This window comes from Trichosurus vulpecula, chromosome 7, assembly GCF_011100635.1.
Source record: "Trichosurus vulpecula isolate mTriVul1 chromosome 7, mTriVul1.pri, whole genome shotgun sequence".
Lineage (NCBI taxonomy): Eukaryota > Metazoa > Chordata > Mammalia > Diprotodontia > Phalangeridae > Trichosurus > Trichosurus vulpecula.
In genome coordinates, this window is record NC_050579.1 from 204,343,381 (window position 1) to 204,359,715 (window position 16,335).

The 16,335-nt window shown below is 36.6% G+C and overlaps 1 protein-coding gene across 1 annotated transcript in view; it reads right to left on the minus strand.

Moving 5' to 3' along the window:
- KCNQ5 (potassium voltage-gated channel subfamily Q member 5) overlaps window positions 1-16,335 on the minus strand; it is a 715,330-nt gene that overhangs the window by 232,607 nt on the left and 466,388 nt on the right. Inside the window, exon 2 of the mRNA XM_036768782.1 lies at window positions 11,428-11,518. Coding sequence (XP_036624677.1) covers window positions 11,428-11,518 — 91 coding nt within the window. The remainder of the gene's footprint in view (window positions 1-11,427; window positions 11,519-16,335) is intronic.

Consider the following 16,335-nt stretch of genomic DNA (forward strand, 5'->3'; position numbering starts at 1 on the left):
TGCAAATCCAGCTCAGACACTTACTAGCTATGTGATCCTGAGCAAGTCACTTAACCTCTGTCTGCCTCAGTTTTCTTCATCTCTAAAATGCGACTAATAACAGTACCTATCTCCAAGGGTTGTTGTGAGGATCAAATGAGATGATATTTGTAAAGAACCTAGCACAATGCCTGGCACATATTAAGTGCTATATAAATGCTAGCTATTATTACTCTTTTTGCCTTCATATTCCCAGCACAGTGACTGTCATATAGTAGGTGCATAATACTTATTTCCTTTCTTCCCTTTGCTCTTCCTTCCATCCTTCCTTCTTTCACTCCTTACTCCCTTCTCTCCTTCTTTCTTTCCCCTTGTCCTTCCTTTTCTCCTTCCTCTCTTCCCCTTTCTCTCTTTCCTTTCTCCCTCCCTCCCTCCTCCCTTTCTTCCTTCCTTCCTTCCTTCCCTCCTTCTTTTCCTTCCTTCCACTGGCAATCTATTAGGAAGCTCTCTACTGACTACTTTTCTAACACTTGAAACCCACGTTCTAATTAAATGTAGTGTAGAATGGAGCTAGGATCACATGTGACTGTCCACACCTGTGTACCAATATTATCTGTCTTAATTTTTTTGAAAAGGCATGCATCTAATGAGATTTTTTACAGGCATAACTTCAATATCTCTAACTTGTAAAGCTACTTCCAGAAACATTTCAAATACTTTAACATAGCAACTTACTATATTATTATCCTCTAGTTAAGATTCAGTGTAGGTGGTTAACTACTTGAGTTTTTTTTTTACTCCTTACAGTCACCAGTGGATTGATGATTTAAAAAGTCTTCATGAATCATTTAAAGTTTTATTTGCATTTTTCTTGATGAGAGTCAAGTGAGAAAATAATTGCATAGTTTTCCTTGTTTCTTGGGCAGATATAAAAGCTCTTCTCCTTAAATTGCAAGGTTATGATATTAGAGTTAGCTCACTCTCACTCATGCTTCTTATGTCATACTGTCATATCTTATAGTTTGTCATTTCAGTTAAAAACACAATATAGCCATATTTGAATGGGCTATTATTTATATTCTCTGAGATCCTGTCATATCATATTCAATGCTAGAAGTTTTAGCTGAACAAGTATTATCTTTTTTCTGCATCTGATCTGTATAATCCTATGCACAAAGATATTCTACTCTAGCAAAATTTATTTCTGAAAAATGTTTGTGGCAAGAGTTGTTTCTTTTGCCAATTTAAAAGTTGTAGAAGTGTCATGATAGAAATGGCTCAGGAATCAGAGGACTAAGGTTCAAATACTGTCTCTGAAGCTTGCTAACAATGTTACCTTGGGGCAGTAACTTAACTTTCCTGGTTCTCCTGTTTTCCTTCTCTGTAAAATAAAGGGGTTGATGAGATGACTTGTGAGCTCTCTTCTCTCTCCAGATCTGTGACTCTATGATGGTAAATTGTGGTAACAAGGTAGTTTTTAGTCAAACTTTTCCCATAGGAGTAGAGGTTTGGGAGGAAGTAGAACATGCCGATAAGAAAAGCAGAGTGATTTGGCAAATTAAAAAGAATGAAAATTGATCAGTAAAAAGGTTATGCTGATATTAATTTGTATTCTTACCTGTATTATTACTGGGGGGTATATTCATACATGGGGCTTTCTTGTTCTGGAATAGTATATCTGACCCCCACCCTGAAGTAAATTATTTGTTCCAAAAAAAAATATAACCCTTATGAAGGAGTATGTTGTTTCCATGGATGATTCAATCAGATTGCAATCATGACACCTGATCAGTTTCTGGTTGGCATTATGCAGCAAATCTGTTTTGGGAATAAGACAGCTAGGGCTTATTATTCAATAAGTTTCATCTAGGGAAAAACTTCCTAAATATCTGAGTTATCCCAAAGTGGAATAGGGTGCCTAGATGGTGGTGAGTTCCCCATCACTGGAAACAGACTGCATAAGTTTTTTCTTACATCAAATCTAACATTACTTTTTTTGTTGCTACTTCCACCCTTCAATTCTAATTTTGTTTTCTGATGCCATGAAGAACAGATTTAATCCCTCTTTCACGTGATAACCTTTCAGATGCTAGAAAACAATGATTTAATTTTTCCTGTTTTCTCTTCTTTAGGCCAAACTACCCCAGTTTCTTCAGCTGGTCTCCAGTCCTCCCATAATGCTGGTAGCCCTCTTCTGGATATGTCACGTTTACTCTAAAGGGCATGGATTGGATTCAATCATTTCCAAGATTCCTTTGAATTCTTAAATTTTGTAATTTTATAAAGGGTTCAATGAGCATAACATATGTCTTTCTTGTTTAAGTCCAGAATCCAATTAGTGCAAAAAAAACCTTTTCCCCAAGTCTTCAAGTCTTTCCTTTCTGCTAGAAAATGCTAAAATGTTTGGGGATCATCAAAAATTAAACCAAACAAAAGAATTCATACTTATGAGACAGACAAGCTTTACACTTTACAAAGAAGACAAAAATGTGTTCTTTTAATAGCCAGTTCAACTATTGTACTTAACATAAGATAAAATAATGGGTGTAAGATAGATGCTTACAATTTCAGGAATACATCAATTGGGCAAAGCAAGACAACAGCCATATTTGTTTTGCTACCTACTGAAAAGAATGATGCACGATCAGCAAATTATAAGTTCTTGCTGCGTTTATAATGTGTTGACTATCCAGGTGTTCTGAAACATCTATATAACCAAACACAATTTACCATTTCTCAGTCAGATGATGGCAATGTTTTGAAGTTTTCATGAGACCCTTTTCACATTTCTCAAATTGGTAATAGTCTTCCTGACCACCAACTGTGGAGGATGGGTTGCATACCATTTTAAATGGGTAATACAAAATAAATACTTGTGAATGGTGTGGTCATCATATGGATGCTCCCATTTGCAGGTGACACTGTGTTTATTGCATTAATTCCCAGAATGCTTCAAAACCTTCCTGGAGAGACTGTCACTCAAAGGAGTTTGTCCTATCCTTCTTCACAGGAACGATCAAGTAGATGAGGAATGTTCATTTCTCAGATTTGAACATTCATTTTGGTGTATCAGGAAATGCTTCATGTAGAAGATATTTGAATTGAAATTTGGAGGAAACTAGAGATTCTAAGCAGTGGAGATGAGGTGGGAGGCTGTTCTAGGCCTGACAGATAACCTGTGTAAAGACATGGGGTGAGAGATGGGGTGTCACTTATAAGAAATGTCCAGAATACAGTTTGGCTGGACCCTGGAATCTTTGGAGAGCTACGAATTGCCTCTCACTGATCAATCAATCAGTTGACAAAGAGTCAGGAAAATCTAGTTTCAAGTTCTGACCCCAAAACCGAATTGAAATTGCTGAAACAGAACTGCCCTTGAATTACGATTTGTGAGGATTAGAAAAATCAGTGTTGCTAGTCAGAAGCAAATTTAGCAAAAGAAATGGTGGCCTAGATAGCACATTTGACTTGAGCTGGGTCTGTACAGAATCAAGAGTCTATATGCTTTCCAATCTTTAAGTTCAGTCAAGTCAATCAGCCCCAGTCCATCTACACTGTAGTGTAATCTGAATAACTGTAACTGTAGGGTCATTCCTGTTCATGTTCAGCTTTGTCACTGCACATCCTTGGGTACATCATGACTGACTCTCATTTCCTCCTGTCCCTAAAGATAGAATTATATGGCAAAATGAAATTACATTATTCCCAGAATAGATCATAGGATATAGAACCACAGAAATTTTGAGCTGGAAAGGACTTGAAAGCACATCTAATTCAATTTCTTTGTTTATAGATGAGGAAAGTGAAGTTCAGCTTTACATGCAGCCACCAGGATGAAAAACAACACAAACCAAAAGGAGGTAGCATAGTACTCTGGATCTGCTGTCAAAGGATCTGGGTTTGAATCCTGGCTCTGCCACTCACTACATGAGTGCTTTTGAACAGGTCATTTCAACTCTTTGGGTCTCATTTTTATCTGTAAAATGAGAGGGTTGGACTACTTTGTCCTTAAGGTCCCTTCTGGCTCTGCATATTTGATTGTACAAAAACCCTGAGATCATCCACAAGTAATTGGATGAGAGAAGGTAGCCAATGCTTCCCTACTAATGAGTCTTTCCTCTTCCACCTATCAATTGATCCATCAATCAAAATTTATTAAGCATCTACTATGTGTCAGGCACTGGAGACACAATTACAAAGAATAAAATGATATACATCCACAAGGAGCTTACAGTCTAATGGAAGAGAAAAGTATATAAATAAATATGTACAGTATAAATATAACAGTTTATATTTCTATATAATAAATAATAATAAAAATATAAAGGTAATAAATATAAATATCAATAAAGCAATTGAATACAAGGTAGTTTGGGAGGTAGGGCACAAGCAGTTGGGGAGAGGAGTCAGGAAAAATTTCCTGCAGAAGATGGTGTTGGAACTGAATCTTAAAAGAAGAGGACCCTAAGAACTCTACCTGTACCTTAGCAGGGCAGATAAGGAAAGAGTGAATTCTAGGCATAAAAGATGGCCAGATCAAAGGTATGGAGATAGAAAATGGACTATCATGGGTGAGGAATAGACATCACAGAGTGGAGGTGGAGGAGTAATACCCAGTGAGGCTGGAAAGATAGGTGGGAGCCAGGTTGTGTAGGGTTTTAAAAGCTAAACAGAAGAGTTTTTACTTTACTAAAGAGGCTATAAGAAGTTACTGGAGTTAGCTCTCCCTCCCTCCCTCCCTCCCTCTCTCACTCTCTCTCTCTCTCTCTCTCTCTCTCTCTCTCTCTCGGGGGGGGGGCACGGGGGACTCCTCATGATCAGATCTATGTTTAAAGAAAATGAATTAGTTTCACAATGGTGTGAGGGCCCCCCCCCCAGCTGGATAGTATGATTTTCTAATATATTCCAGTGAGCATGACTGTGAGATTTCTTTCACCTTTGTTTAGCAGCTCACAAGCAGGAATGGAGGAGGTGGAGGTAGGGATAATCCAGGGTTGAGGTTTGGCAAAAAAAAGAATGACAGTACAATAAAGGTGTGAGGGGCTTAAGAACACAGGTCCCTGTAAAGTTGGAATGGCTAAATACTGGGTTGAAGCTAGAGAGAGAGAAAAGTAAAGTAAGAACAGGAGTGATGGCTTAAGAAAATACTAAGGGGTAGAGGGAGTGGAGGTATCAATGAAGGCAAAGAATAGGTGTAGGGGGTTGAAACATAGGGAGAAGCAGAGTGACAGCAGGTTGTGGTCAGATAGGGAAATGTCGGCATTTTAAATTAGGGACATGGAACATATGTGGGTAATGACAAGATTGAATGTGTGACCATCCCCATATGTGGCTAAAGTTGATTAAAGCACTAAGTCATAAGATCTAAGGAGGTTAAGGAGATAGGAGGTTAGGGAGGTTGAAGGAGTATCTTTGTGGATATTAAAGTCTCCTAGTATAAGGACAAGAATTGAAGAGGGGAGGAAAATGACAAGTTAGGTGCTAAACTTAAGAAAGGAGACTGACCTGTGCAGGCCAGCATACTACAGTTTTCATAATACCTATCACAGATAGGTACTATTTCTCAATTTGGTAAACAATCTGTAATAAAAACATTTAGGAGTCTAAAACTAATATCTTAAAATGAATACAATTGAAAGCAAATGGCTCTCCAAGTAAGAATCAGGTGAATTCCAAATGACTTTCTTTCAGGAGAGAGGTTATAGATTTCATATCTTAAAATAAGAGTCTTATAGAAATATAAAGTTCCCCATAGTAATTCAGCATGAAGACCCGACAGTGCTCTTTATAAACATGCACTCACCTCAAGGGAAGCAGATTGTGATTGGACATAGCAGAAATGACAGCTTTGCTTCATTTACTAGGTTACTTAGATCTTGTTTCCTTACAACAATCCCTACCAATTTTTGTTTGGAATTCTCGGGACCAAGTTTGTGGAGAGTCCAGGATTAATATACTCTGATAAACTGGGCCTTTACTATTTACTATTTACTCCAAGAAAATAACTTTTTAGGAAAACAGTTGCAAGCCACACTTGTAGCAAATATTGTAACCAAAACATGACCACGTTTGGAAAGAGAGCTCAGACAGAAAAGTCTGCATTGGGTGATGGCAACGGTACTTTGGAAGGTCGTCTTTAAGTAAGAGAGAAACAAACTCCAGGAAATGCATATGGCATGAGGCTATAAGCTGCAGGGAAGAAGCTTAAGTTCCACATTGTCCTTGGAATTCCCATATACAACTTCATGTCATGTTGTGCTCACAGTTTTGAGTCATTGGATGGAAGCCACAATAATCAACTCTGTCAGTTTTGGAGCTCTCTCAGCCCAATGTTCTACTCAACAGATGTAGACCTTTGATAGAACAGTTGATAAAACCATGAAAACTGTCATCAGTCCCATCAAGATCTGTTTTATTAGTCACTGGAAATAGAAACTAGTTAGAAAGAGCATATGTCTCATACTTAATGTGTGCCAATGAAATCCATTTAGCTGGATTAGAATGTGAGAAAACCTCACATAATTAGAAGACATTTGACCATAGTTTTAAGATTGCTATAAAAATCATTATTTTTCAAAGATGATTTGTAATATTTTCCAGACCAATATTATCAAAATTCCACAATTATCCTGCATTTCTATACATAATAATACAAGAACTTGTGCTGATACACTAAAGAAGTCACTTTCACCAACCCATCAAGAATATGAGACTTATGTAAAGAATGAAATTCCACCTCTTTTGTTCCATATAATTTAAAAGTCAAACAAGCAAACAGATCCATCAATTCTAGGATTTGGAACATGGAAAATGGTCATTGAATGTGCTATGTTTTTTGCCTAATTTGTGTTTATCTGACTGATAGCCTGGTTTGGTTTAATAAAATAGAAATAGAGTGGTTGAGAATAAGAAGAGGAATGGATTTTTCAGGATGGGGCAGGATATGACGATAAGTTGAGACATTTATGATTTTTGGCAAAGTCTGGTGGACTCAGACTATTCAAAGTCATTGGGCAACAGGTGAGGGCAAACTGGGTCCAGAGAAGTGGTAAATAACCAATATGAATTTTTTCAACTCTTAATTACCCCAAGTAACTAATACTGTAAATTGCACAGCTTGTGGTTATCTCTATTGATGGAAGCAGGCACTCAAAAGGAACTGCCTTTAGCTATAAATCACAGGTCTGATAAAAAAAAGGTCAGAGAAATATCCAGGTGAATGAGATGATGTGGAAGAAAGTGAGCTTGAGAGATGTGTCTGACGGTCAAGATTTCAACCACAATGTGATCCACTCTATAGATCTGTGCATGTTTAACTTGCATAAAAACATGGCCCAAGAAGAAGAAATTAGATAAATCATGTAATGTATAATAGGCTTATTTAGAAACAGAATTTAGAAATGAGGGGGTCTTAGGGAAGTTCTTCAGATGAGAAAATTGAAGTCAATCAACAAGTATTTAAATGCCTACTATGTGCCCAGTCCTGTGCCAGGGCTTGAGGATAAAAAGAGAAAAAAAAAGAGAGTTCCTTTTTTCAGGGAGTTTACATTATTTTGAGGGAGCCCAAAGAGATTAATAAAGGAGGTAATTAGCAGAGCTGAGATTTAAATCCAGTCATATGATCCCAAACCAGGGTTTTGCCCACTACCTCATGCTGGGTAGGGTAGAAATCTACTTACAAAAAAATGAAAATCATGATTGTATGGTTTATTTTTTTCCAATTTAATTCTCTACTTTTAATGGAAACAAAAGTCAAAATTTCACTTTTCAAGTTCTGATTTTTTATAATCCCCAGGAAAGAGACTCAATTTGAAATCAGTTTAACTAGCTAAATATTCTATATTAAAATATGAACAACATACTCCTCAAATCATTATGCATGCTAGAATTTCCTACTTCTTTCCCCACTAGTCTACAGCAATTATACAATTAGTATAAGTGACATGAAAATATTAACTGGTGAAAAAATTAGTATGCATACTTTTTTGCTCATTAATTTCCAGTTAAAGGGAAAAAATGGGCAAACCGTGGACACACTTGAGTTTGTGCTGTCTAATTAAAACACTACATTCTTATGGAAACTGTTTTTAGTTTTCATCAGTGATTAAATCATAGTTAGCATGCAACACATTGGGCATATTTCTAAGTTGATTTTAACAATGCTGTTCTCTTCAAAGAGCAGAGTGCCCTGAGATACTTGATAATTCATCACAATTTGCATAAAAGGAAGATGACTAACAAATCTCCTCTCTTATAGGAAAGCACTTAGCAACAGCTTTCTGAGAACTAGTGTTGTAAGTACTGACTGCCCACCATTGTTCAAAGCAGTGCTCCCACTTATACAGAGGCACTCATCTTGTGATAAATCAGAATGCTCTTAACATCAAGGGACTTAAGACTACTTCTCAAATGGCCGTATTCAGACTTACTGCAAATGACTGAACTGCTGCTGGTCAACTCTTCCTTCCTCACTAGCTATAAAAAAAAATCATGATTGCCATGGAATTCAGTGTAATGTTTAGTTATCTATTATCAATAGCTAACATATTAAATGAGTGCTGTTAGTCTCTTGGGTTACTGGGTGTATTTACATTGTGCTCCTGAGTAGGTCTTTACGTTTCATGAACAATAATTTCCTGGCCACCAGAATGGCTGATTTCTGCAAATTGCATCAGAATGATTAATTAAGTGCATTGCTAATGTTAAATAATGCTGGAAAATGATCATAGCTTTGGAGTTAGAAGGCACTTTAGCAGTTATCAAGTGTAACCTCTTCATTTTCTAGTTGTGGGTAAAGGGACTTCTCCAAGGTTATATAAGCGGCAGAGTCAGGATTGGAACTGAGGTCCTTGGGCTCCAAATTTAGTGATTTTTCCACTGGACTGTGCTGCAAATAACATTTTAAAATACCTTCTTTCACTCTCTACCTCTACAGAACATCTAAGGCAGTAAAACTTATTTTGTTCAAATGAAATGCTTTTTCATCCATGTAACTTGTCTTTATTTTGGGGGATGAATTGGCACACCACTTCGCAGGTGTGTAACTGAGTTGGAATTAATAGAAAGGTTTCATTTATGGCTTATTTGGAGAGTCCTTTAAGACAAGAATGGCCACTTCTAGGCTCCAGCAATGCTAAGGACTATATTAGACAGCTCACAATAAGTGGAAAAGAACAGATTTTAAAATTATATTTGCTATAGTTCTTATAATAGTTCATTTGAGTTGTATTAGAAAGTGTGAGTCTCTGTTAGAATGTAAACACCTTTGGAAATTGAGGAGATACCCATCAACTGATGAATGACTGAACAAGTTGTGGTATAGGATTGTGATGGAATACTACTATACTATAGAAATGATAGGCAGGTTGATTTTAGAAAAATATGGAAAGATTTGCATGAAATAATGAAGAATGAAATGGGCAGAACCAAGATAATGTTGGATACAGTAACAGCACTATTGGAAGAATAACTATGAATGACTAAAGCTCCTCTGAGTATTATAAATATTCAAATAAACTACAACAGACCTGTAAAGGATGATGCCATCCACCTCCAGAGAAAGAGTATGCCTACTATGGTTTTATCTATCTATCTATCTATCTATCTATCTATCTATCTATCTATCTATCTATCTATCTATGTGAAATGATGCCCTTCTCTAGTGGGGGTGGGGGGGAAGGAAGGGAGGGTGTAACAACAATGTGGCTAGCAGCTGCTGTGGGGGCATAAGGCAAACACCACCAGCACACAGAAGGGCTGCCCACACAGGTTCTTTGATCTGCTTTTCTAAGGAAAGCAACTTTAAGGGGTTAACAATCTCACTTTAATCAAACATACATATATCATTCACTTAGTTCAGGGGGAAAAGCCAGCACCCTGAACTTTATAGAGAATACAAACAGAAATTACAAACATACATTATATAAACAGAGCAAATAATGCAAACCAGTCTATCTATAGCAATACCTAGTAGTTACCAGAGAAGCAACAACATCTGGGTTTCTTCAAAGCCAGAGTGGGGCTCCTTAACACCTACACAGAGTCTCCACACCAACACTCTTCCAATGAGTGAGAGCTCCAAACAAAAGGCTAACCTCTGAGTTTATATATCCTTCTTAGGGCCTGAAGGCTTCACACCTAATCAGCAAAAGCATGTGGGCCTGGCTGGGGCTTTGCACCTAGTTAGCAAAAGGGTGTGGGCCTGGGGCTTTGCAACTAGTAAGACTTAATCAAAGGCACTTGATTAGCATTCTAAAAGAGAAAACAGTAAAAAAAAGTCCCACCTTAATTACCAATACAGAGGGAGACAGCATGGAACTTAAAATGCAAAAAAAGTAAATAGAATTAAATAAAAAAGAATGTAAATCCTGTACAGGTAGGCACTGTTTCATCTTTTATATTTATATTCCTAGCTTCTGTCACAGTGCCCAGAATATTGTAGGCAATTATATCAATCTTGTTGATTGATTTAAGTGTGATAGTTGAGTGTGTGCTAGATTTGGAGTAAAAAGCCAGGGTTTAAATCCCAGCTGTCCTACTTACTTCTTGTGTGTACTTGGGAAAGTCACTTTACCTTTTGGGCCTCAGTCTCCCCATCTGTAAAATCAAGTAGTTGTATTACACAGCCCCAAAGGTCCCTTCCAGCTTCATATCTATGACAAAAAATAATTCAGACTAAAAGATCTTCAGGGAACTTTTCTTCTAATTTTAAAAAAAGAATTTCATATGTCTAGAAAGTTTGACAGCCTAATAGAAACTGAGAAAACTGCTGATTACATGAGGGCAACTGCATCAGCAGTGGAACTCTCAAAGCAATCTGGTGGTTGATATAGCACATGAAAGAGCCACCTATGTTTCTACCAGATGCCACATTCTTATTCCCTATTCAATCCATGTTCATTTCTGTTCAATTGCTGCCAAACTGGAGTTGTTGAGTACCTGCCATTATACCATATGATGAGAGACAGAGGAAAAGGAAAGAGAAATCCCTTGCAGTGGCTGGTACTTTTCTGATAACTTGCTAATTAGGATATATAAATATAATCACCAAAGTGCTTTCTAATGTTGTCTGTTCTTTATTATGTACTTTAAACCCCCTAATTTGCAACCCATGATTATTCATTACATAAATTATTTTTTAAAAATTCTGGACATAAACAACAAGTAAAACAGGCATTTAAATATACAGAGTAGAACAGAAAAAGAGCACTGTATCTGAAACTATGGCTATATTTTGTACAGCTTGTAACTTTCAAAACTATCCTGCTTGTACACAATTCTTCCTGATTTTCACTAAACTTTGAAACTGATGCACTCCATTGTTTATCCTTTTCATCTCTGATAGAATTTTTGGAAAGAAGATGCATACTCTAAGTGACACAGACATACAATTTGTAATTAGGCAATGTTTAGACTTTATGTAGGTTTCTGTTCATAAGTTTCACTTACCAGAATCAAGAGGCAACTAGAAGCCAATTTTGTGTGTTCAGGGATGGTAGAAAACACTGACAAAATCAAGCAACCAAAGACAAGGAGAAAGCTGAAAAACAGAAACAAAAAATTAAACCCGATAAGGACATTGAATTAAGATTGTAGACAGATACATTTAAATTGGTGATAATAAAAACACTAGAACCATTTAAATTAATAGATGTTGAATTATAAAGGTAGTTGGATGGCATAGACATTCTCAGTGTCAAAATATACATGCTTCTGTTCAGTGTTGAATGATTTGAGTCACTGATATAGTGGCTGATATATACTGATATAGTACTTTTAACTTATTGAAGAGTGTTTCTTGGTAGATGGTTCCCTTTTATTCTCTCTAATAAAGAATCTGTGAGTTCCCCAGACAGTGGTTTAATTGCTAACTTTCCCTAAAAAACAATTTGAGGGTGGGAGAGGGAGGAAGGGCAGAAACTGTTAATTTGCTGGAACAACCATGGACAGCTCCTTTTCAGGAACTGACTACAATTCCAATGACAAGGCATTGGCTTATTTGAAAAGGTTGATACACCTTCAAGATTCTGAACCATTATTCCTTTGTATTCTTAAAAGTAGAAAGAAAGGAGGAGTATGAAATTCCCAATTAAATTAATTTGGCAACAGACTTTACTCCTCTCTAACCATTCTTATTACTGCGGTTGTGGGTCTCAGAAATAGAGTTGTTAACTTTAACTAATAATTCAGGTAAGGTGCTTCTTCTTGGAAATATAGAGACAGATTCTCCAATTTTAGTATCAGGGTGACATAAATCACATGGCTTGATAAAGACCTCAGGATAAGTCACTTAACCCAAAGGAAGGTTCACTTTGAAAATCAGAAGTAAATCACCTTGTGTAGCAGGACAAAAAACCTTGGTTACTTACTCTGGGACAGATTTATAATTCTGAACCACTTATGAAAAGCTCATGCAATCAATAGATTGTCTGCATTATAAATATGAGGAAGATTGGCAGCTAGCAAAGAAGGACTGTTTTTGGTGGTAGTGTTCAAACATCAAAGAGAGAGAAATGATTGTCATTTTTGAGAGAAATTTACTTTACTTCAGAAAAAATATTCAAGGATTCCAAAGTAAAAAAAGAAGGAAATGTGTACTACAAGGTTCACATTGTATTTCACTCTCTTTTTTTCATATTTATATTCATTTTGTATCATACTTTAAACCAGTTCACCAATATATACAATAAACAAATAAGAAATATAGCCTTAGCTTAAGTGGTGTCTCTCAAAGACTCCATGGAATCAATGATCTAAACTGTATGAGAATTCCCTTCAACTATGCATATCATAATCCACCCAAGCCTGCCATTTGAATTTTAAACATATTATTTCCATAAGTTCACTATTGGGGGGAAGGTGTCTAGTCAACATACTAAAAACCATACTTGCTTTCTCTTAAATTTGCAAAGACGGTAATGCGGTCTAGACATTTGTTGTTTATCCCCCTGCTCTCTGTCCACATGTAGCAACAATGTGGCTAGCAGCTACTGTGGCTATGTAAGACCAACAACAACCAGCACACAGAAGAGCTGCTAACACAAGTTCTTTGATCTGCTTTTCTAAGGAAAGCAACTTTAAGGGATTAATAATCTCAGTTTAATCAAACATACATATATCATTCACTTAGTTCAGGGGGAAAAGATCAGCCCCCTGAACTTCAGGGCAAATACAGACAGAAATTACAAACATCAACAGACACACCTTGTCTGATTCAAATCACAATTCATAGTTACCAGAGAAGCACCAACATTTATCTGTCTGGGTTACAAAGCCAGAGGGGTGGGTTCAACAGCTTGCCCAGCAGCTCATCTGCATATTCTTTCAATGAGTGGACCCCCAAAAGTCAAACACCAACCTTGGATCTTATATACCTGTCTCAGGGCCCTGGGACACTTGATTACCTAAGCGCTGAGAAGCACTCAAACAAAGAACAGTGGAAAGTCCCATTTAGGGTGCGGGAAAGTTGGTTAATCCCTAGTACTACCATATACATGGTTTCCAATCAATGACTCCCAACCGTCTTAGTGCTGAGAAACATTCCAAGACAAAAAAGATCCCACTTTACCTGCCCCATTCAGACAAAGGCCAGAATCATTAAAGGCACTTAAGACAAGAACAGAAAAGAGCCTCGCCCTGATTACCACTACACCACACAACAAAAACCACTGGTCAAAGTGGGAATCTTTTAATTTACATGGTATCAAATAAAGAAAATTGACAGCATTAACATTGAGATGCAGCTTCAATATTCCAGGAAGATGAGAAATCATGAAAGTGAAGGAGGGATTTATTTAATCACTTAAACACCTCTATGGATTTCATGATGGCAATTTTATTATTTCTTCATTTTCTTTATGGAACAAATGGATCTTGGGTAGATATAGGCCATGTAATCTCAAGATACCACCTTTCCTTACTATCAATTCTCTTACTTCCTTTTTCTATCATCTCTATTGTTGCATATTCTACACAACAATAAGAAGCACATCTTACCCACATAAGTGATTTTGCAAGGAAAACCTTTACATTAGAGCAACATTTTAGTTGGTAACCCTCAGAGTATAAACCACTACAACCATAGATCCATTTTGGCACATGAAGAATCTCTACTTCCCCCACCCTGGTGCCCAGCTTCCCTAAACTTCCCCTAGAACCTGGAAGATAATCATTCTTATTGCACTGGTCTGCAGAAATATTGTGTGGATCAACTGCTGCTATCACCACTAATGGGATACTAGGCTTCATTGTGCAATCAATCACATGTATTTAGAGTTTAGCATTGGACTGGATGCTGCAGGGATACAAGATAATAATGAGATATGGTCACTAATGATTTATTATTTGCATGTATATATGTATACACACAAATATGCATATATACACACAATTATATATAGGCTCTTATTTTTGTGAAATTGCTACAGACTTTGTTTCAGAGTAATCCAGAGTTCAAATCCCTGTTCTGCCATTAACTAGTCATGATCTTGGTTAAGTCATTTCACTCTTCTAATCCCTATTTTCCTCATTTTTAAAACCTAGGGACTGCACTAAGTGAGTGCTAAGATCCTTTTCCAGCTCTACTATTACATGTTTCTAACCCATCTTCATTTACTCCTTTTATCTTTTTGCCCTTCTTTGGGAGAGACTGACTACAAAAAATAGGGAAAGGTATTTGTAAGAGATGGTGAGTCCCAAAATATTTCAGCTTCTGAAAAGAAGCTTTCATAAACTTGTTTTATGAGCTAAATGAGAATCAATAATACAAAATACAAAATCAAAATACAAAATGTGCAAAGTTTTACTTTAGGGATTTCATGGATGGTTTATAAAATAGATGATACTTCTAAACTAAGCACATGTTTAAAGCATTAGCCAGGGAGGTGACACCATCCCTTAAATGGCATGCTATATATACTCACTAAAAATTTTAAAAAGAGTTTTCACCAAATCATTTAGAATTAAAATCATCTGAAAAAGGCTTCCTAAGAGAAAAAAAAAGTTTCCTAATGACTCTTCATAAAATGAACCAAAGCAAACAACACTATTAAACTATCAACAAACCCAAAGCACTAATAATTTGAATGGCATAAAATGAGGAAAATTATAAATAGGGTTGATCTTTAAATTAGACAGCTCACTGTATTTAGCCTGATGCAAAAAATGAAATGTTTTCATGGACTTCACTCTTGGCCATAGAGCTGAAAGGAATGTTAAAGGTCATCTAAGGCCAATTCCCTCCTTTTAGTCCATGAAAAACTGAGGCCCAATGACTTGTCCGGGGGCCCATTCCTAATAAATAACAAAAGTGGAAGGTGAACCCAGTTCCTCTAACTCCCAACCTAGGACACATTGAACTATATGGAGTCACCCTGGCACTGCTTAGATATACCAAGAAACTCCCATGTATAATGAGTTCTCTGTAAGCATTCTAGGGATGCTATACACTTTTCAAAGCCAAATAAAAGAAATAATAGTTCATATATGTTATTTTTCTTTGAACTGAGCATTGGCAGAAATAGTATGGTAGAAAGTATGCTGGATTTGGAGTCAGAAGACCTGTATTCAAATTTTAACTTTGTTACTTAGCATCAATATATCTTTAGGAAAATCACTGAACTTGCCTGAATTTTGTTTCTCTCATCTGTAAAGCAAGAGGACTGGACTACATGACCCATAAGGTCTCAGCAGCTTTAATGCTATAATCCTATGAAACTACCCTCTCTAAAATTTGCATTTGTCTGACTTTCCATGTGTTTAGCAAGGTTAGTTTTTTACAAGATTTGCAACTATAAGGACATGTCCTAGGCTACGATGAAGTAGTATCATTATTACTACTACGTTTCGTAGCAATGATAGCATGAACAGTCATGAAACAGAGGAAGAGAATCAATCAGCATTTATTAAGTGGCTGCTATATATCAGACTCTGTGCTAAACATTTTTTAAACATATATCTCATTTGATCCTCACAGCAATTCTGGGAGGTAAATAATATTATTATCTTCATTTTACAGTTGAGGAAACAGAGGCAAACAGAGGTGAAGTGACTTGTCTGGGGTCACACAGCTTCTAAGTGTCTGAGGCTAGAGTGCTGAACTCATCTCCTTCCTGGGCATCATTGAGAAATTTAAAGTGTGCCAAGGAATAGTGAAGTCTTACATGTCCAATTTAGCAGCATTCAATCTACCTTAAACAACATAGAGATGCCAGCAGTTACACCCTCATCCAAGAAAACAAAGTACTTGATAAAGAAATCCTTTATTCACTATGTCACCTAGCTGCACTAACATAGCACTTTATATTATATAGTTTATATAGTTCAATCAACAAGCATTGTATAAAGCACTCAATAAGT